Below are 22250 nucleotides of genomic sequence, written 5' to 3'. Positions count from 1 at the left end.
CATACTAGTCTGTACCCGTTCACGCTCAGTGGCAGCTTTCTCACAGAGGAACTAACCCGTACCGGGGTAAGTCCGCTCTTGTTTTAACTCTTTCTTTAGAAGATCTCTTGGCTGTTATAAGGGCATGGGAAGAAAATATTGCTGGGTACCTGCTTGGTTGCAGGAGGTTATCTAATTCCACCAATAATTGTAAAACCTCCTTGGTTCTGTGTAATCTGAATTGAGGGCTAACAAAGGTGCCCTCAAGCATTCAAGAGAAGTACATGATTTATTAGTTACAGCAAACACGGGTATTCTTCAATTTAATTTAAACCTGTTTTGCCTTGATGAGGTGGTTGCAGAAAATCCTGCCCCTATAACTCAAGATGTTCACCCAAGAGTAATCCAGGCTACCATTCCTAGTTGTCTGGATTATTGTAAAGCACTTTACCTTGGCGCAGCTGCCGGGCTGCTCTTCAGGCAGAACGTATTCCGAATGCAGATGCTAAACTGACACTGCACTGCCCCCTTGTACACTCTCCACTGACTCCCCAATAAGGAACGGATTATGTGTAAAACACTCTGCATAGTGTATCTGGCATTTCACCATACAGGTCCAGTAGTCCTCTAACAGAAGGTCCATCCTTATGTCTCTCAGTGGTCTTTAAGGTGTGGATAGACTACCTCGCTGGAGGTGCCCTACGTTCGTCGTGAAAGACAAGTTTGACAATCCTTCTCTGCTCAGGCTGCAAAGCTTTTGAGTTCAATGCGTGTTACTTTAAGGGCTTTATCAGTCCTCATCTCATTCAGAAAGAGCCTTAAGACTCGGCTGTACCCTCTGCTGAAAACCTCTGTCCGCAGCAATCCCACAGCTGGTTAGGCCTACTTCCAGCGCCAGGACACCTTACAGGCACCGGTGCGCTTTACAAGTGTTATAAACATTACATTTTGGAGGAAAACATTTCAAAAACAGATTTATTGGTGAAGTCGCTGCCTAACTAAGGTTTATACACTCTATAATAATTTTGATTGGGTCTCTGACTCGGGTTGTTTAACTCTTTAATAATTTGCAAAACATTATTGATTTAAGGATTGTTTTTTATTGAAAATGTCATACAAATATCCCTTTTCATGGGCATTTAGGGTATCCTTCACACTGAAGTTGTGATGAACATTCATGTTTGCCACATGAGCAGATCTCTTGGGCCTTGAGGTGGAATGGACTTGAATGATGGATGCTAAGAACTCATTTAAAATTGATGGGGCTAGGCAGATGGGAGTTACAACTGAGTTGAAATTGGTTATTGTGTGAATCAGTATGGAGGATGGAAGGCAATGTTAATTCATCCCTATTTATCTGTGTGCTACGTGCCATAACAAGCAAGTATCGTACTAAGAAAGGATATTGAATTTCTGTGTTTTTGCAGAGATCCATGTGTAACCTGCAAGACAAGTTCCTATGTTGCTAAATAGTTCAGTAGGTTGTGTGCCTACTGCAAGCATCTACATTTAACCAGCAAGGAATACATGTGAATTCTTTGAGCGCTAACTCAAAATGTCATTCTTCTGAAATTGTTAAAATAGATACTTTTGAGTTGGGTAGTGATTATGACACTTTATGAAGTGTAACAAAGCTTACAACTGGACTGTATTCTGTATCAGTATTATAATTCTGGCACACTTAAGCACAGCCATTGCACACATATACACTGTGTTGGATAGGCATTATATTTCCTTTACTTGTGTTGAAGGGCACTATGCAACGTTATCTGCAATTCCTGCAACAAGTTCTTGTGAGAAAGTAGCCTCTTTCTAGCCTTGTTACCCCCACTTTTGGCCTGTTTGTGAGTGTATGTCAGGGTGTTTTCACTGTCTCACTGGGATCCTGCTAGCCAGGGCCCAGTGCCCATAGTGAAAACCCTATGTTTTCAATATGTTTGTTATGTGTCACTGGGACCCTGCTAGTCAGGACCCCAGTGCTCATAAGTTTGTGGCCTATATGTATGTGTTCCCTGTGTAGTGACTAACTGTCTCACTGAGGCTCTGCTAATCAGAACCTCAGTGGTTATGCTCTCTCATTTCTTTCCAAATTGTCACTAACAGGCTAGTGACCATTTTTACCAATTTATATTGGCTTACTGGAACACCCTTATAATTCCCTAGTATATGGTACTGAGGTACCCAGGGTATTGGGGTTCCAGGAGATCCCTATGGGCTGCAGCATTTCTTTTGCCACCCATAGGGAGCTCTGACAATTCTTACACAGGCCTGCCACTGCAGCCTGAGTGAAATAACGTCCACGTTATTTCACAGCCATTTTACACTGCACTTAAGTAACTTATAAGTCACCTATATGTCTAACCTTTACCTGGTAAAGGTTAGGTGCAAAGTTACTTAGTGTGAGGGCCCCCTGGCACTAGCCAAGGTGCCCCCACATTGTTCAGAGCCAATTCCCTGAACTTTGTGAGTGCGGGGACACCATTACACGCGTGCACTACATATAGGTCACTACCTATATGTAGCTTCACAATGGTAACTCCGAATATGGCCATGTAACATGTCTATGATCATGGAATTGCCCCCTCTATGCCATCCTGGCATAGGTGGCACAATCCCATGATCCCAGTGGTCTGTAGCACAGACCCTGGTACTGCCAAACTGCCCTTCCTGGGGTTTCACTGCAGCTGCTGCTGCTGCCAACCCCTCAGACAGGCATCTGCCCTCCTGGGGTCCAGCCAGGCCTGGCCCAGGATGGCAGAACAAAGGACTTCCTCTGAGAGAGGGTGTTACACCCTCTCCCTTTGGAAAATGGTGTGAAGGCAGGGGAGGAGTAGCCTCCCCCAGCCTCTGGAAATGCTTTGTTGGGCACAGATGTTCCCAATTCTGCATAAGCCAATCTACACCGGTTCAGGGGACCCCTTAGCCCTGCTCTGGCGCGAAACTGGACAAAGGAGAGGGGAGTGACCACTCCCCTGACCTGCACCTCCCCTGGGAGGTGTCCAGAGCTCCTCCAGTGTGCTCCAGACCTCTGCCATCTTGGAAACAGAGGTGCTGCTGGCACACTGGACTGCTCTGAGTGGCCAGTGCCACCAGGTGACGTCAGAGACTCCTTCTGATAGGCTCCTTCAGGTGTTAGTAGCCTATCCTCTCTCCTAGGTAGCCAAACCCTCTTTTCTGGCTATTTAGGGTCTCTGTCTCTGGGGAAACTTTAGATAACGAATGCAAGAGCTCATCCGAGTTCCTCTGCATCTTTCTCTTCACCTTCTGCCAAGGAATCGACTGCTGACCGCGCTGGAAGCCTGCAAACCTACAACATAGTAGCAAAGATGACTACTGCAACTCTGTAACGCTGATCCTGCCGCCTTCTCGACTGTTTTCCTGCTTGTGCATGCTGTGGGGGTAGTCTGCCTCCTCTCTGCACCAGAAGCTCCGAAGAAATCTCCCGTGGGTCGACGGAATCTTCACCCTGCAACCGCAGGCACCAAAAAGCTGCATTACCGGTCCCTTGGGTCTCCTCTCAGCACAACGAGCGAGGTCCCTCGAATCCAGCGACTCTGTCCAAGTGACCCCCACAGTCCAGTGACTCTTCAGTCCAAGTTTGGTGGAGGTAAGTCCTTGCCTCACCTCGCTGGGCTGCATTGCTGGGAACCGCGACTTTTGCAGCTACTCCGGCCCCTGTGCACTTCCGGCGGAAATCCTTTGTGCACAGCCACGCGTGGGTCCACGGCACTCTAACCTGCATTGCACGACTTTCTAAGTTGGTCTCCGGCGACGTGGGACTCCTTTGTGCGACTTCGGGTGAGCACTGTTTCACGCATCCTCGTAGTGCCTGTTTCTGGCACTTCTCCGGGTGCTACCTGCTGCTGAGAGGGCTCCTTGTCTTGCTCGACGTCCCCTCTCTCTTCTGGTCCAATTTGCGACCTCCTGGTCCCTCCAGGGCCACAGCAGCGTCCAAAAACACTAACCGCACGATTTGCAGCTAGCAAGGCTTGTTGGCATTCTTTCGGCGGGAAAACACTTCTGCACGACTCTCCACGGCGAGAGGGATCCGTCCTCCAAAGGGGAAGTCTCTAGCCCTTTTCGTTCCTGCAGAAACCTCAGCTTCTTCTGTCCAGTAGAAGCTTCTTTGCACCCGCAGCTGGCATTTCCGGGGCATTTGCCCATCTCCGACTTGCTTGTGACTTTTGGACTTGGTCCCCTTGTTCCACAGGTACCCTAGATTGGAAATCCACAGTTGTTGCATTGTTGGTTTGTGTCTTTCCTGCATTATTCCTCTAACACAACTTCTTTGTCCTTAGGGGAACTTTAGTGCACTTTGCACTCACTTTTCAGGGTCTTGGAGAGGGTTATTTTTCTAACTCTCACTATTTTCTAATAGTCCCAGCGACCCTCTACAAGGTCACATAGGTTTGGGGTCCATTCGTGGTTCGCATTCCACTTTTGGAGTATATGGTTTGTGTTGCCCCTATCCCTATGTTTCCCCATTGCATCCTATTGTAACTATACATTGTTTGCACTGTTTTCTAAGACTATACTGCATATTTTTGCTATTGTGTATATATATCTTGTGTATATTTCCTATCCTCTCACTGAGGGTACACTCTAAGATACTTTGGCATATTGTCATAAAAATAAAGTACCTTTATTTTTAGTATAACTGTGTATTGTGTTTTCTTATGATATTGTGCATATGACACTAGGTGGTACTGTAGTAGCTTCACACGTGTCCTAGTTCAGCCTAAGCTGCTCTGCTAAGCTACCATTATCTATCAGCCTAAGCTGCTAGACACCCTATACACTAATAAGGGATAACTGGGCCTGGTGCAAGGTGCAAGTACCCCTTGGTACTCACTACAAGCCAGTCCAGCCTCCTACATTGGTTGTGCAGCGGTGGGATAAGTGCTTTGAGACTACTTACCACTCTTGTCATTGTACTTTTATAAGAGAAAAATATACAAAACAAGGTCAGTGTATATACACATAGCCAAAAAGTTTTGCATTTCCTCTTTTCACTCTTTTTTAAGTGCTGAAAAGTACTTCTAAACTTTCAAAAAGTTCTTAAAAGTTTTAAAAGTTTTTTTCTGTCTTTCTAAAAAGTTCTGAAAACTTTTTTCTCTTTTTCTATCACTTTAACTCTCTCTAAAAATGTCTGGCACAGGCCAAAATGTTGATCTGTCCAAACTTGCATATGATCACCTTAGCTGGAAAGGAGCAAGGAGTCTCTGCATAGAGAGAGGTTTGAGTGTAGGGAAGAATCCTTCCTTGGAACTGTTACTTAACATGCTTAGAGAACAAGATAAGGCTATAGGTGCCCCATCTGTTGAAAAAGTACCTAATAGTTCCCAATCTGATTCACGGACTCCCCCAGGAAAAGATTCAGGAAAGAAACTTCCTAGCCTGCCCATTACTAGACAGTCTAGCATAGTTGGTAATGATGATGAGCCACACCATACAAATAGTGTTGTCTCACATCATAGCAAAAGCATTTATTCTCACCATACTGGTAGTAATGTTTCTGTTAGCCAAGCTGTTAGGGTGGCTTCTGTAAGGGACAGGTCTCCTTCTGTTCATTCCCATCATACCTCTGTATCTAGGAATGTCCCTCCCACCAACCCTGATGACAGAATGTTAGAGAGGGAACTCAATAAGTTGAGGGTGGAACAAACCAGACTGAAGCTTAAGAAGCAACAGCTGGATTTGGATAGACAGTCTTTTGAACTAGAGAAGGAAAGACAGAAGTTGGGTTTAGAAACCCATGGTGGCAGCAGCAGTATTCCCCATAGTCATCCTGCAAAAGAGCACGATTCCAGGAATCTGCACAAGATAGTTCCCCCTTATAAGGAGGGGGATGACATTAACAAGTGGTTTGCTGCACTTGAGAGGGCCTGTGTTGTACAGGATGTCCCTCAAAGGCAGTGGGCTGCTATCCTATGGATATCATTTAGTGGAAAAGGTAGGGATAGGCTCCTTACTGTGAAAGAAAATTATGCTAATAATTTCCAAATTCTTAAGAATGCACTCCTGGATGGGTATGGCTTAACCACTGAACAGTACAGGATAAAGTTCAGAGAGACCAAAAAGGAGTCTTCACAAGACTGGGTTGATTTCATTGACCATTCAGTGAAGGCCTTGGAGGGGTGGTTACATGGCAGTAAAGTTACTGATTATGAAAGCCTGTATAACACAATCCTGAGAGAGCATATACTTAATAATTGTGTGTCTGATTTGTTGCACCAGTACCTGGTAGACTCTGATCTTCCCTCTCCCCAAGAATTGGGAAAGAAGGCAGACAAATGGGTCAGAACAAGGGTGAACAGAAAAGTTCATACAGGGGGTGACAAAGATGGCAATAAGAAGAAAGATGGTGAAAAATCTCAAGATAAGCATGGGGATAAGGGTAAAACCAAAGATCCCACTTCAAATCTTAAACACTCTTCAGAGGGTGGGGATAAAACAAATTCTTCCTCTTCTTCCCAACCTGCACACATTAAAAAGCCTTGGTGTTTTGTGTGTAAAAACAGAGACCATAGGCCAGGGGATAAGTCCTGTCCAGGTAAACCCCCTGAGCCTACCACCACTAATACATCAAGCTCTAGTGCCCCTAGCAGTAGTGGTACTAGTGATGGGACTGCTGGCAACAGTCAAGCAAAGGGTGTAGTTGGGTTCACTTATGGGTCCATCATAGAAACTGGGGTAGTCAGTCCCAAGACAGTTTCTGTCACACCTAGTGGCATTGGCCTTGCCACACTGGCTGCTTGTCCCCTTACAATGGATAAGTACAGGCAGACAGTTTCAATAAATGGTGTTGAGGCCTTGGCCTACAGGGACACAGGTGCCAGTATCACTTTGGTGACTGAAAACCTAGTGCACCCTGATCAACACATCATTGGACAACAGTATAAGATTATTGATGTCCATAACTCCACTAAGTTTCTTCCCTTAGTTATAATTCAGTTTAGTTGGGGTGGAGTTACTGGCCCTAAGCAGGTGGTGGTATCACCTAGCTTACCTGTAGACTGTCTCTTAGGTAATGACCTAGAGGCCTCAGGTTGGGCTGATGTAGAGTTTTATGCCCATGCAGCCATGCTGGGCATCCCTGAGGAATTGTTCCCTCTCATTTCTACTGAAATGAAAAAGCAAAGGAGAGAAGGCCTGAAAACTCAGGATCCCTCTCCATCAACAGGTAAAAAGGGTATCACAGTATCCCCTAACCACCCTACCATTCAGGATACCATTCCTGTGGTGGGAGAAACCTCTCCTGGGGTGGCACCTGTTCCAAGGGAAACATCAGCTGGCAAAGCTGTACTCCCTGAGGTAGAAGTACCTCTCTGTGGGATAACTAACATTGGTGAGAAAAAGAGCACCATTTTAGTTAACATGGAGCATCCCTCCAACCCTCCCAGAGAAACTTTAGTGCAGAAACTCTGCACTGCCTCACAACACGTAGGACAGCATCCCTGCCCTAGTGTGGAGCTCATAGGACAGCATCCCTGCCCTGCTCCAACTCAAGAGAAACAGCATCCCTGTTCTCTCTTCCAGCCATATGGACAAAGTTTTTGTCCAGCTATGGCTTTATTGAGACAGCATCCCCATCTGGCATTTCCATCACTACAAATAGGTTCAGTGGACAATTCCCACTGCTCTAAACTAAAACTTACTGATAGAAACTCTGATAATACATCTTCACATTGTTGCTTAGCTAAAAAACTTCAAACAGGGTGGTTTACATCCCCACAGGGAAGTAACCATATAGTGGATGATAAAGGGAGTAACCAGTCTATTGCAGAGCTACTCTCTACTTATCACCACTTAGACAATAAAGTCTCAACTGGCCAAGGTTAGCCTTATTGTCCTTCGTTTGGAGGGGGGGGGGTTGTGTGAGAAAGTAGCCTCTTTCTAGCCTTGTTACCCCCACTTTTGGCCTGTTTGTGAGTGTATGTCAGGGTGTTTTCACTGTCTCACTGGGATCCTGCTAGCCAGGGCCCAGTGCTCATAGTGAAAACCCTATGTTTTCAGTATGTTTGTTATGTGTCACTGGGACCCTGCTAGTCAGGACCCCAGTGCTCATAAGTTTGTGGCCTATATGTATGTGTTCCCTGTGTAGTGACTAACTGTCTCACTGAGGCTCTGCTAATCAGAACCTCAGTGGTTATGCTCTCTCATTTCTTTCCAAATTGTCACTAACAGGCTAGTGACCATTTTTACCAATTTATATTGGCTTACTGGAACACCCTTATAATTCCCTAGTATATGGTACTGATGTACCCAGGGTATTGGGGTTCCAGGAGATCCCTGTGGGCTGCAGCATTTCTTTTGCCACCCATAGGGAGCTCTGACAATTCTTACACAGGCCTGCCACTGCAGCCTGAGTGAAATAACGTCCACATTATTTCACAGCCATTTTACACTGCACTTAAGTAACTTATAAGTCACCTATATGTCTAACCTTTACCTGGTAAAGGTTAGGTGCAAAGTTACTTAGTGTGAGGGCACCCTGGCACTAGCCAAGGTGCCCCCACATTGTTCAGAGCCAATTCCCTGAACTTTGTGAGTGCGGGGACACCATTACACGCGTGCACTACGTATAGGTCACTACCTATATGTAGCTTCACAATGGTAACTCCGAATATGGCCATGTAACATGTCTATGATCATGGAATTGCCCCCTCTATGCCATCCTGGCATAGTTGGCACAATCCCATGATCCCAGTGGTCTGTAGCACAGACCCTGGTACTGCCAAACTGCCCTTCCTGGGGTTTCACTGCAGCTGCTGCTGCTGCTAACCCCAATTAGTAGTGCAGGCCTGGCCCAGGATGGCAGAACAAAGAACTTCCTCTGAGAGAGGGTGTTACACCCTCTCCCTTTGGAAAATGGTGTGAAGGCAGGGGAGGAGTAGCCTCCCCCAGCCTCTGGAAATGCTTTGTTGGGCACAGATGTGCCCAATTCTGCATAAGCCAGTCTACACCGGTTCAGGGGACCCCTTAGCCCTGCTCTGGCGCGAAACTGGACAAAGGAGAGGGGAGTGACCACTCCCCTGACCTGCACCTCCCCTGGGAGGTGTCCAGAGCTCCTCCAGTGTGCTCCAGACCTCTGCCATCTTGGAAACAGAGGTGCTGCTGGCACACTGGACTGCTCTGAGTGGCCAGTGCCACCAGGTGACGTCAGAGACTCCTTCTGATAGGCTCCTTCAGGTGTTAGTAGCCTATCCTCTCTCCTAGGTAGCCAAACCCTCTTTTCTGGCTATTTAGGGTCTCTGTCTCTGGGGAAACTTTAGATAACGAATGCAAGAGCTCATCCGAGTTCCTCTGCATCTCCCTCTTCACCTTCTGCCAAGGAATCGACTGCTGACCGCGCTGGAAGCCTGCAAACCTGCAACATAGTAGCAAAGACGACTACTGCAACTCTGTAACGCTGATCCTGCCGCCTTCTCGACTGTTTTCCTGCTTGTGCATGCTGTGGGGGTAGTCTGCCTCCTCTCTGCACCAGAAGCTCCGAAGAAATCTCCCGTGGGTCGACGGAATCTTCCCCCTGCAACCGCAGGCACCAAAAAGCTGCATTACCGGTCCCTTGGGTCTCCTCTCAGCACGACGAGCGAGGTCCCTCGAATCCAGCGACTCTGTCCAAGTGACCCCCACAGTCCAGTGACTCTTCAGTCCAAGTTTGGTGGAGGTAAGTCCTTGCATCACCTCGCTGGGCTGCATTGCTGGGAACCGCGACTTTTGCAGCTACTCCGGCCCCTGTGCACTTCCGGCGGAAATCCTTTGTGCACAGCCAAGCCTGGGTCCACGGCACTCTAACCTGCATTGCACGACTTTCTAAGTTGGTCTCCGGCGACGTGGGACTCCTTTGTGCGACTTTGGGTGAGCACTGTTTCACGCATCCTTGTAGTGCCTGTTTCTGGCACTTCTCCGGGTGCTACCTGCTGCTGAGAGGGCTCCTTGTCTTGCTCGACGTCCCCTCTCTCTTCTGGTCCAATTTGCGACCTCCTGGTCCCTCCAGGGCCACAGCAGCGTCCAAAAACACTAACCGCATGATTTGCAGCTAGCAAGGCTTGTTGGCATTCTTTCGGCGGGCAAACACTTCTGCACGACTCTCCACGGCGAGAAGGATCCGTGCACCAAAGGGGAAGTCTCTAGCCCTTTTCGTTCCTGCAGAAACCTCAGCTTCTTCTGTCCAGTAGAAGCTTCTTTGCACCCGCAGCTGGCATTTCCGGGGCATTTGCCCATCTCCGACTTGCTTGTGACTTTTGGACTTGGTCCCCTTGTTCCACAGGTACCCTAGATTGGAAATCCACAGTTGTTGCATTGTTGGTTTGTGTCTTTCCTGCATTATTCCTCTAACACGACTTCTTTGTCCTTAGGGGAACTTTAGTGCACTTTGCACTCACTTTTCAGGGTCTTGGGGAGGGTTATTTTTCTAACTCTCACTATTTTCTAATAGTCCCAGCGACCCTCTACAAGGTCACATAGGTTTGGGGTCCATTCGTGGTTCGCATTCCACTTTTGGAGTATATGGTTTGTGTTGCCCCTATCCCTATGTTTCCCCATTGCATCCTATTGTAACTATACATTGTTTGCACTGTTTTCTAAGACTATACTGCATATTTTTGCTATTGTGTATATATATCTTGTGTATATTTCCTATCCTCTCACTGAGGGTACACTCTAAGATACTTTGGCATATTGTCATTAAAATAAAGTACCTTTATTTTTAGTATAACTGTGTATTGTGTTTTCTTATGATATTGTGCATATGACACTAGGTGGTACTGTAGTAGCTTCACACGTCTCCTAGTTCAGCCTAAGCTGCTCTGCTAAGCTACCATTATCTATCAGCCTAAGCTGCTAGACACCCTATACACTAATAAGGGATAACTGGGCCTGGTGCAAGGTGCACGTACCCCTTGGTACTCACTACAAGCCAGTCCAGCCTCCTACAGTTCTGCTGCCTTGTTTTTCTGGTAGCCTCGAACACATTCTTTTAAAAATCCCCAGTAATTGGTAGAGTTTGAAAAATGAGAACTCCTGCAGTTGGTTGTATCTCTTGGCAAACATGCAGGAAGAGCATATCATAATTTCCCCTGGTTGCCTGTTGAGTCTTGTATCAAGATTGTATGCATCGGTGCTGACATCTGACAATGAATGTAGCTCGGAATTCTTGAAAAAAGCAGCCCTGTCTGTCCTTCTACACAGAGTGGGGTACGGGCTCATCCCTATTCTTTCTGGAGACACGGATCTGTTTCAAAGTGGAAACCTTGGCTGATGTCCCCAGAAACACACTGACCGGCAAAGAGCTGAAATCTAGGGGACTGGAGTCGGCACCGTAAATATGGTCACTATAGACAAAACCTATACGGTTCCAATTAGTAGTGCAGTGATTCGACTTACAGCTGCTAGTACAACAGAGCCGCTCAATAAGGGGGAGGGAGATCTCACAGGGGTTCCCCTTGAGAGGCAGAGAAAATGGTTACATGCCACAGGAGTCCGAAGTAGAATCGGTGGCCTTGAAACCAAATATGCCACGTCTGCAAAATATTTATCAAAAACACATATTTTACGTCGCAAGTTCTACTGCTGCGTTCAGTGCTTAACGTGTGAAATGGGCCGAAACTTTTTGTTCAGAAGCTGCTGTCGGCTCTGCAGATGGTTGTGGTGCCGAATACCAAGGCCGCGTGGGGCTGATTCCCCTTCATGCATTTTTTATCTCTCATCAGACACTCCCTGCCCCTTAACATACTCCTGCACATTCGTTTTCATCCCTGATTTCCGCCGTTGTCAATCTTATTCCATCTTTCTCTTCCTCCTCCTTTCCCTCGTTTGAGTTTTTCTCGCAGATGATGAAAAATAAGTGTTGTTGCTTAAAGATACATGCTGTGGGCCCCTCCAGCAGCCACCGGCTCAAAGTAAGTACTGGTTGCTTTAGGTTTTCACTTTCTTTCTTCAAGAGAAATGCTAGGTATTTCATATAGCACACCCCGGTTCATATTTTTTCGAGCTGTGCATTGCAGATTGGCATTTTTATTTACATATTTATATTACAACTGCATATACTTACAATTTCATGAATATTGACATGTAATGTTTTGCCTGGAATCAATAATTGAAAACAACAGCGACCCAGTTCACAAAGTTCACAGTTCAACACTTTACCAGCTAAACCAGACCTCTTGTAAACTACAACCTTTCTAGATTTAGGGTTAATGATGACAGCAAAGTGATTCAATGCAGCCAGTATATAAGGAGCAGTATCACATTTAAGGCAATATCAGGGTACCTCAGCAAAGATAACACCATTGCAATTGGATGCTGTATTGAAATACCTTTATTTTTAGGTCCTGCCTCACAGCATCACAGCATAGTTATCTGCACGATGTATGTTACCAGTTCTTTCAAATCTACATAGAGTGGTCTTTAGCTCTTCCTGTTACTATCTCACCTGGGGCTATTGGCTGTTTGATGTATCCTTCCACCTTCTAGGAACTGCTTCCATTGTAGTGTATTATGGACTACCTTACATTTGAAAAGTGCACACGTTGTCGTCACATTCATTTCTCTATCATCTATATGTCAAAAGTATTCCTTTTCTGCTTCTGTTTTTCCCAGCACTGGCGAACCCAATGTGGCAGACTTTAATATAATAAATATAATTTGACTATGCAGCTCATGAAAACACCATTTGTGAATGCCTGTGTTTACATGAGGTGGCCTATTAAAACCAGGCCTTTGACGTTGCCAATGCTTGTTTTGTTTCATTCCAAGCCTCTCTTTTCCATCGGCCTTGGAAATAGCATGTTGACTCTAGAATGATTGACAGACAAATGGCCCGTTTCCTTCCCTCCTAACGTAAACAGGATATGTTCAGTGTCTGATAAAGCAAAATACATTTTCGGAACAAGATCATATTTTGACTTTCTTTTGAAATGCTGAAGAGAATAGGATATCCGGTTCCAACAGGTATTGTAAGGATTGAAAGTAAAGCAGAGAAGACCAGGCTAGAATAAACCTATGGACTGAGAGCGATAGGCTACAGGATGCTTACGTAGTAATGATCCACATTACATTCGTAATCCGTGCATTTCTCCAAACGAAGGAGGGAGCTTCGGGCATCGTTGGAGCTTGTCATGTGGGGCTTGAGATCAGTCATCCTAAGGCCTCAATTTGGGCGAGAGCCCTCATTATCGCGATGGAAAACGTTGCCCAGGGCCTGGTAAAATTACAGAATCTCTTGCTAATTGCTCTGACCTTTATCTGGGGCTTAATGTATTCATAGAAGGGTCCTCATTTTAGCAGTGCAGGCTCTCTTTGTCCTTCGACTACAATTAGTTCCCTTTCAAATAAAAAAGAATAATTGATAATCCATACTGATCTATCATTGTCTGTAGGTACCATAGCCCCAGGTGCTCAGAAAGCTCGGAGCTTTGAAAATGTGAATTACTGTATAGAAAAAATAAATATGCTTGAAGTGGCATAGTGCATTCTGAATGTCACTGTACATTCTGACCTAAACCGTCCAATCCGTGAGAGCAATTTGTTGGTAAGGTTTTAAAAACAAATGTTCCTTTTGAATATGTTTTGCCCATCTGCAGGAGCCAACGTTTTGAATTGCATGTGAATATGTGCACAATATGGAACAATTATTCTTCGCCTCTCCCAATGAGGCGTTAGTGCTCTATGAGCCGCCCTCTATAAGTAGTTAAAGGTGTGGAGTAAAACATGTGAGCTACAACCCTGTGCTTTACATCACATGCTTTCGGACCAACATTTAGGTGCCTCTTTGTGAGCTTTCTGCTACTGCATTCAGACAGATCCTCCAGCAGCAAACGTTTGCCTAGCAAAACCAGACCTATTGACTTTGTCAGTCCATGTTAGTAGTTTGATATTAATGAGTAACAATAATGATTTTGTTGTAAATAATTAAAATAGGTATTTACAAATGGTAGATATGTGACCATCACTCCGTGTGTACTGGAGAGAGGCCAATGATTGGATGAGCATGTAATTTGAACACTGTTGTGGCCCACTGAGTCAGTGCCTTCGGCCTCAGCTTCAGAGCTCTCAAACGGGCCCCTTTATGACCACCATCCCACAAATGTGACTCAGCTCACCTGCACCACAGAAGCATGGAAACATCCAACAGCTCAGCCTTTTAGAGCCGAGACCTCTTAGCTTTGTCAATACTTAGTAAAGGCGATACCAATTACAATACGGAATAGCTATAAAGCAGAGTGTTTACAAATGTTAAATTTCAATTTTTTATTTAAGTAAAATATACCATTTGTATACAGTACCTTATTGCTAAAACCATTGGCAAAGCCCATGTCCCAAAGGTGAGACTCATTGTCTTTTCCGGTGCTTGTTTTTTGTGATGGCTGAAGTGTTTTTGGCAATGGCAACAAGGTGGGTGAGATTTTGAGAGGCTGAAGCAGTGTGTCAAACTCCTGCTCATACTTAAACACAAGTCCAGTACAATAAAATATCCCTTCCACTACTTCCTTGCCAGGGTCTAGGACTGCCTTATATAAAACAGTTAATAAACTACAAAAAATCAAAATAAAATTGGTGCATGCCACAGCACTCTCTCATTAGCTCATTTAATAAAACAAATTGTACAATACCTGACTTTCCCAAAAACTGGAGCTGATGCTGAGCGGCTTGTGATACTTTGATGATCAAATCAACAATGACCAGCGACTAGGTACCAAACAAGACAGAAGGGTGAAATTGGTTGCATATAGTACTCCCAGTGTGTGCCTGTCTCCCTCGCTTTTTTTTTAATTCAGAAGGATCTACATTCAAATCAAACAATGTACATATATCCGTCCCAGATTGCAAAATCACCAAAAGCTGATAGTTTGCCCCAATCAATACATATTGAAACAGTAAATATAAGAAGAAAGCACTTTCAACTGTGTTCTAGAGCTCCCTCAATGATCCCCGACTGACAATTAAAGTAAACAGACATAAAAGCCATGTTGAAAATGAATACAGGTGATTTTATGTAAAGTTATATTTAAGTTTCAGGGCCAAGTCATTCCACAATCTTAAAACGTAATCATGTGCCCGCTGCGGCCCTACCCACATCAAAGCCCTACCTGTTCAAGGCACATCCAAACTTAAGCTCTCTGCACACACATTGCCATGACCCCAGTAGTGTGACACTGTGATATGTTTTTATTGTAAATCAGGTTTTTAAAAGCCAGTAGAGACCTATAAAAAGAATTGCAAAGTTCTTTATCAAAACAGTTTGTCTATCCACCTCTGTTTACCACCGAGTTTCAAATGTTTTCCCACTTAGCACTGCTTACATCGGGAATGAGTGAACTACATTACAAGGCTAACTGTCTTTAAAAAATAAGCCCAAAAGCACACAGAGTCAAAAATACATTGCATAAAATACATCAAAGAAAACTGTGAGTTCATTGTTGTGGGATTCGCATACATTTAGAAGAGGAAAGTGGGGGGTTTTGAAAGACTAATCAGGAGAATGTATTCCCCCCATTGACTTCTATTGAAGGAAAGGCAAGTTCAGCTGGCAGACTGCCAAAATAAAGCTATTTTGGGCTACAAAAATCTGGGGTCTCCCACCTGAATCGGGTCTCTTGGCATGTATGGACTCCCACAAACTTGAGAGTGTGTGGACTTATGTGCCCCTTCTGAGACCTCCATGCCTCCCCCGGGGGCTCTGCACCACAGTTTAAAGACCAATGATTGTGTGACATTGTGAGCAAACCGCCAAGGGGCAGTTCTACACAGAAAATGTTGTAAAAAATGCCGTTTGTGTTGTTGCTATGTGGATGGCCTGAATATGGTATGACAAGGAGCCTCTTCAATGGGTTCAGTGACACAAAGATTATTAGAAGAGTGGAGAGAGCACAGCATTAAGAGAGGTGATGGTGCTGTGGGTGGCTTCAATGAATTATGATGAATTGTGAAGTCCCACAATGAGGGACAGTACTCAATATCACTCTGGCCATTCAACGTGATATGTTAATTCCAGTTCTGTAAGCAAAAGGTCACAGAAGATTGAATGAATCCTAATTTAAGTGGAACTATATTGTTGGTATCTAACACACATAAATGGCATGTCATGTATGGAGAACTTCGTCAGTCTTCTTTTGAACAGGAGCGGAGTTGATTTGGTCTTGTATGAGAAACCAGGTAGATTTTTTGTAATAGAAATAGAAAACTGATTAAAGTCCATTATATATTAATGTTTATGAGATAGTGAATTTATAGGTACCTTTTCCAGTGCTACTCAGTGCTTTTTCAGACCTCTTTAATGCTCTTCTGCAATATAAAGACTATACATGCACTTTAGACTGATCTGTGATCCGTAGCTACTGCATGGCCATGATTATGCAAAAGAAATAATAACAGGAAGATATGCAGGTTATTGTGTATTATAAAAATTAATTCTCTTGAGCTGATGCGTAAGCACAGGACAAGCCTTTCCTCGTTCATGGGTGAAGTGAACGGTAGACACTTCAAATCCATGTAGTTCCTCTGGTGGCACCAATTTCTGGAGACGGCCATCTCAGATGAGGCATCTGCCGAGTTTCTAGAACCCATGGATTTGGGGATGTGTGCACATTTTTGCCTTTCCTCCTTGCACATACCAGGGCAGCAATTTGGTGGCACAGTAGTTGATGGCAGGGGCATTGAGAAAGCTTAGCAGAGATCACAACTCTGTTTGTCTATTCATAGTTTTCATCTTGTACTGCAAGATTAGGAATTTACATTTGTATTCAATTACTTGTGTTCATCAGGCGCGAACGCAATCTGGTGTTACTTCTTGTGATGGGAAATCTTCAAAGTAATGTTAGATATCATTAGGGGGTCAAAGGACAGAGGATGCTAATTCCGTTTCCTCCTGTGATTATGGTGCAGTGACCCCAGTGCTCCCTTCGCTGAACTGAATTTAACAGCCTGCTTTTTTCTTTTGTTACAGCATAGCTGCCAATCAGACGGTAACGCCATCTACTTTCATGGCACAGAAGGTAGCGAGTTCAACTTTGCCACGACACGGGATGTGGACCTGTCCACTGAGGATATCCAGGAGCAATGGGCCGAAGAGTTTGAGAGTCAGCCCTCTGGGTGAGTCCCTCTCGCTGTCTGTCCTTCTGACAGACTTCACATAGTGCTTAAAAAGCCAAAAGGACCAGTGCACCTTCTCTGGGGTAAAGGAATGACGTGGTCTTAAGTTAAGACATAATGCTAGGCAGAAAGTGTGCATCATGTGCTTTATTAAGTGGTCTTACTATCTCTTTCAGCAACCCATACATACTTGCCAGGTGTGGCACCTTTAGCTGAATACAGGTGCTGGTCCATTTGCCAGAAATCTACATTTAAGTAATATCCTGTGGTTGAGCCAGTCTGGGTTACCTGCATTTCATAAATTCTATCAAGCCACGCCCTGTTGTGTGATAGGCACGGCCCAACGAAAGAGCAAATATACAATATTAATGAACATACGTGCCTTTTTGATTTAACAAGACTAGTGATTTGACAGAGCGGCAGCTTAGGACCCATGAAGTCTTGAGATTATTGGTTCATACCGCCCCCCATGCAATTTAGCCGTAGATGGAACACAATCTGGGAAATACAGCAGAGGCCCTTGTTTAATGTCTTGTAAACTTCCATAACATGCAGTAGCAGTGACTTATTCATAGGTGCTGTTCTATTTATGTATAGGTAAACAAAGGAAAATGTATTATTTCCAAGAAATATATCTTACAGAATTATACATCTACAGTCATGTCGTTATCCAACATGAGATTACGGTATTAAAATACATATCTTTTACAACCAAGTCTAATACTTACGTTAATATTTTCAAATTCATATAGGCATTTAAAAAAGCAAGAATTTATCTGTAGTTTTCTTCATTAGTTTTCTGTGGACCAGTAATACAAATGAATAGTATTATGACAATGTGACAGTTAACTAGCCTAATTTCAAATCATCTTTTCTGCTTAATACACTAAAATCACTAAATTACATTAAAACACCTTTATTTGAACAAGCTGGATACACCATGCAGTTGAAATTACTATATCGAATGGCCTCATACCAAATAAAGTGGCCTGTGCTTCAGAAGGCAATCTTGTACCACACTTCTTCACAAAGAGACGCAATAACCTTTTCCATTTCACCTAGAAAGAGAGTGCAATCTAACAATAAATGAGTTACAGAACTCTCCCTTTTTAGGTCACAAAAACAATGTCCATTGTTTTCTGTAGTTAGAAATTCTCTAGCTGGGATCGCTATCTATCCGAAGTTGGAGGGTAGTGTTTCTTGGTCACTTAGCCAGGACGCGGGACATTTAGGGAAAAGACACAGCTGTTTCCAGATACTCAAAAAATTAGCATCTCAGCTTTTTGATGCAAGATGTAGGTCAAACGATACGACATTAAACAAATTATGTATTCATTTGATTTAATAACAATAATGACTTGATGGAGCTGCAGTTTAGTGCCCATAGAGTATAGGGATTATTGGTTCATAGTGTGCCCCATGCAAGTTACCTATAGTTGCAAGGAATACATAATCTAGGAAATACAGCAGAGCCCCTTGTTTAATGTCTTCTATAATATGCAGTAGCAGTGACTCATTTATAGGTGCTGTTCTATTTAGTTATAGATTTGTTGTTTGGCTTCTGTTCTGTGCACAAATCTAAGGGTCGACTGAGGAAAGGCACTAAGGGCCAGATGTACCAAAGGATTTTACCCATTCTGTGTCTATGGGAAAAAGCTTTTGTACATATGGCCCTAAGGGTCTGATTTAGAACTAGCAGATGGGTTACTAGCTGAAATCTAAATCCCATAGGACATAATGGGGTTTAGATTTCAGCGGACGGGATATCCGTCACCATTGTGACTAAGTAACCCGTCCACCGAGTTCTAAATCAGGCCTTAAGTGACATAACTGAGGCCCACTATTCAGAAAATCAAATGTTAAAAAACAAACAACAATGACCAAAACAACTACTTATTACCAAGGCTATGGAATTTTCCCAGTCTCTTGAATAATAGCCCCTCGATATTTACATAGTCATGTGATATTATATTTCAAAGTTCTTGTAGGAATACATGAAACATGCTGTTAAAAAATATGCTAAAGCCTTGTAAAAGCTCTTTAAAGAGTCTAGATGTCAAAACACAGTACACATACTTGTCAGCATACTTTCTTTAGTGAATGCAATTTCATTTGGGGGGAAGATTAATTCCCCCACCGCATAAAAGATCTAGGAAACATTGGATGCACATATTTGACTGTGTGTCACCCTTTGTAAACTGATGATTTGTACGTATATAGATGTATTCTGTGTAGCTGGGTGTATATACATAAACTGAAGGAGCCCTAGAAAGTAAACAGCACTTGGTGAAAATATCAGCTCACATTATTATTACAGTAGAGACCTTGCATCTCAGTATTGTTGAAACAGAGAGAGCAAAGTGAACTTATCCAGCCCTGTGAAAAACATAGAATAGATTAGATGTAGGGTAACTGGTGGAAATATAGGGCTACATTTCTGGCAGAACAAGAATCCAAGCAGCAAACCAGCTACAAATAGACCAAAACATGAAGGACAAAAATTATAACAAGTGGGCACAGAACACAACAAAAATAAATAATAAATGAATGAAACGTGTTTCTTACCAAAAATATGATTCAACAGGAAACCGATGAGCTCCATCTCAGATAGAGAAAAGCTACCATCTTGGGAATGGTCTACATCTTCAAAGACATGACATTTTGCAAATCCCCGTCCTCTCTCCCCTGCAAGCTTCAATGCTCTAATAGCCATCCTTGAAAATGAGCCCATCGGGCAAATTATGGAACATCCCTCTGGGCAACCTCTGATGCGATTTGAGCCATGAAGGGTGAGATGCCTTTCCATGCTATGAGCACTGGGACCAAAGGCCTACTGCCTCACCATGTGTTGAGCCTGAACACCAGCAATGAGCTGTTTCTAAGCTGTGAGCTGCGCTAAAAGGTGTCTGTCTGATAATCTGCATTTGTTTGCTGCATTTATTCCCCTGTGTAGATTGGAGCTGCATTGAGGTCAGGTTTATCAGTACAACTCCACCAACAGGCCAAACGGGACCATTCAAACCAGGGTTAGAAAGAACAAAATGGTCCGTATTTTAGTGTAGTACCAGTCTACACATTGACCGAATCAGAAGCAAGATGAGTCTATTAAAGAAAATATTTGAGGCTACAATCAGCCATACTCCATGCTGATCCTGTACCTTATGGAATGACTCCACCTTGACCCCTTATCACCCTTCTGTAGTAAACAGTTTCTGTTTGGGTCTCCCCAGTCTCTTATTGGTATATGTGTATTACTTTAGAAGTGGTGTTCACTCTGCACTGTGCTATGCCAGTTACCTCTTCCAGTTTGTATACATGAAACGCGCTTTGGCCATTATATTAATGCTCTCAATAATATATATAGGATAAAATACCCACAGCTGTACATTAAAAGAGTAAAAGAGTATTGCAAGTCACAGAGGAGTTCCATGACCATATAGAGGAACACGACTGAAGGCCTAGATCCTTTTTAAGGTCATGAAACTCACATGGTAACTTGCAATCAGTGTAATCCTAAGGATTGTCTAAGCCCCTGGACAATAGATATTTTGGGGGCACCTCTCAGATCAATGTTGAGGTTTATTACCCTTTTTCTTCTAATTCAAGCCTGCAAAATATAAAACAACATTGAATTAAATGTTAAATTATCAGAAAAGGGGGTCACACAAAAAGTGAAAAAGGTTGAGATAGAGAAACAACGGTAAAATAGAGAGAAAAATCACTTTCTCAGGAGGCTCCTTGGAAGATAGGGGCCCTGGGCAATTGCCCACTTTTCCTATGCCTTAAAATGTTTCTCTTTGCAATATCCTTTTAAAGTATTTTATTTGTTATACTACATGGTCACACTATCCCCCTTCCCAGAAAAGCCTTCAATCCTTTGGGGCTTTCTCCTTCATGTTCATTGTAGACACGAAGAATACACACAGAATTTGTACTGTGAAATCAAACACACTAAAAGTAGTTATTCATTTTTGAAAATAGATATTACATTCAGCTTAATGTAGATCAGGTAAAAAAGACGCTGTGGCCCAGATTGTTTAGGCACATTCAGATATTTTAACTTTCTCTCAATGAACTATTCTGTGGAATAAAGCATGATGCCATAAATATCTGGTTTCTGCTGATGATTTTTCTTTTTTAAAAAGCCAATTCCTTTTCTGCCGCTTAAATTACCTTCTGTAACCTGCCTTTTATTCTGGCTGGTGGTTCTGGTATCAAGTACTATGACGTCAGAAGACAGTTGAGCATCTGCATCATTTCTTTATTACCGGCATCTGCAGATGTCACATATTGCTTATAATAAGGAAATTAGGGACAGGCTTTATTACAGGGTTTGCAGACTCCCATTTATTCTACATAAGGTAAAGTATTGCAGGTGGTCAGAAATGCAGCAGCTCGAGATTCTTCTTGGCCTGCCTTTGATAATACATTTCCCCATATTTAAGGATGTTGCATTGGCTTCCCATGAGGAAGAGGATCCTTTTCAAGACCTTGCTGCTAGTATATAGGGTTTTCCCATCAGTCCGGTACTGGGTACTGTAAAGCAAAGATCTGCTTTTATGGCCCAGTTAGACTGCTGCATTCAGCTAACCATTTTCTGGCCAAAATTCCAAGGATCCGGTGCTCCAGGATGGGAGGCAAGTCCTTTTCTTTCATAGGACCTTCAGCTTGGACCAAATTCCCTTTGGACTTGTGGAACATTTCAGCCACCTTCCAGTTCTGGAAAAATTGAAAACATAGCTTTTAATCAGGACTAATCGTAAGGTCCCTTGGACAGTCAACACTTGAGGGGCAGAGCACCAGGACATTCCCTGGTAACAGAGAGCTCTGTAAATGCCCTTTACATGAAATTAAATTACTGTATATGATAACAATATTGCAAGTCAACTTGGAATGCTATGACCACATAGAGGACCAAGACCAAAAGATGAGCTCCTTTATAAAGTCATGGAGCTCAGAGGTGACTTCCAATATTATTTTCATGCTAAATGGCCCCTCCATCATCCTTTCCACAAACGGTCATGTCCTTGAAGAGATAGTACGATTGCACACATGAAGAATGAAAGCAAAACTGAACACGCCAAAAATCAGTTTGTAATTTGGTTCAAAATGTATATTAGTATCAATTTAAAGTAAGACAAATTAAACAATTGCTGTAGTTCAGATTGTGAAGAAGC

At 43.5% G+C, this 22250-nt stretch overlaps 1 protein-coding gene across 1 annotated transcript in view; it reads left to right on the top strand.

Annotated features, from left to right (window-relative positions):
• The window catches only part of RELN (reelin), a 1304886-nt gene that overhangs the window by 643571 nt on the left and 639065 nt on the right, over positions 1-22250 (top strand). The window contains exon 11 of the mRNA XM_069229640.1: positions 16928-17073. Coding sequence (XP_069085741.1) covers positions 16928-17073 — 146 coding nt within the window. The remainder of the gene's footprint in view (positions 1-16927; positions 17074-22250) is intronic.

Source organism: Pleurodeles waltl, chromosome 4_1 (assembly GCF_031143425.1).
Source record: "Pleurodeles waltl isolate 20211129_DDA chromosome 4_1, aPleWal1.hap1.20221129, whole genome shotgun sequence".
NCBI classification, from domain to species: domain Eukaryota; kingdom Metazoa; phylum Chordata; class Amphibia; order Caudata; family Salamandridae; genus Pleurodeles; species Pleurodeles waltl.
This window is presented reverse-complemented; position numbering and strand designations above follow the sequence as displayed.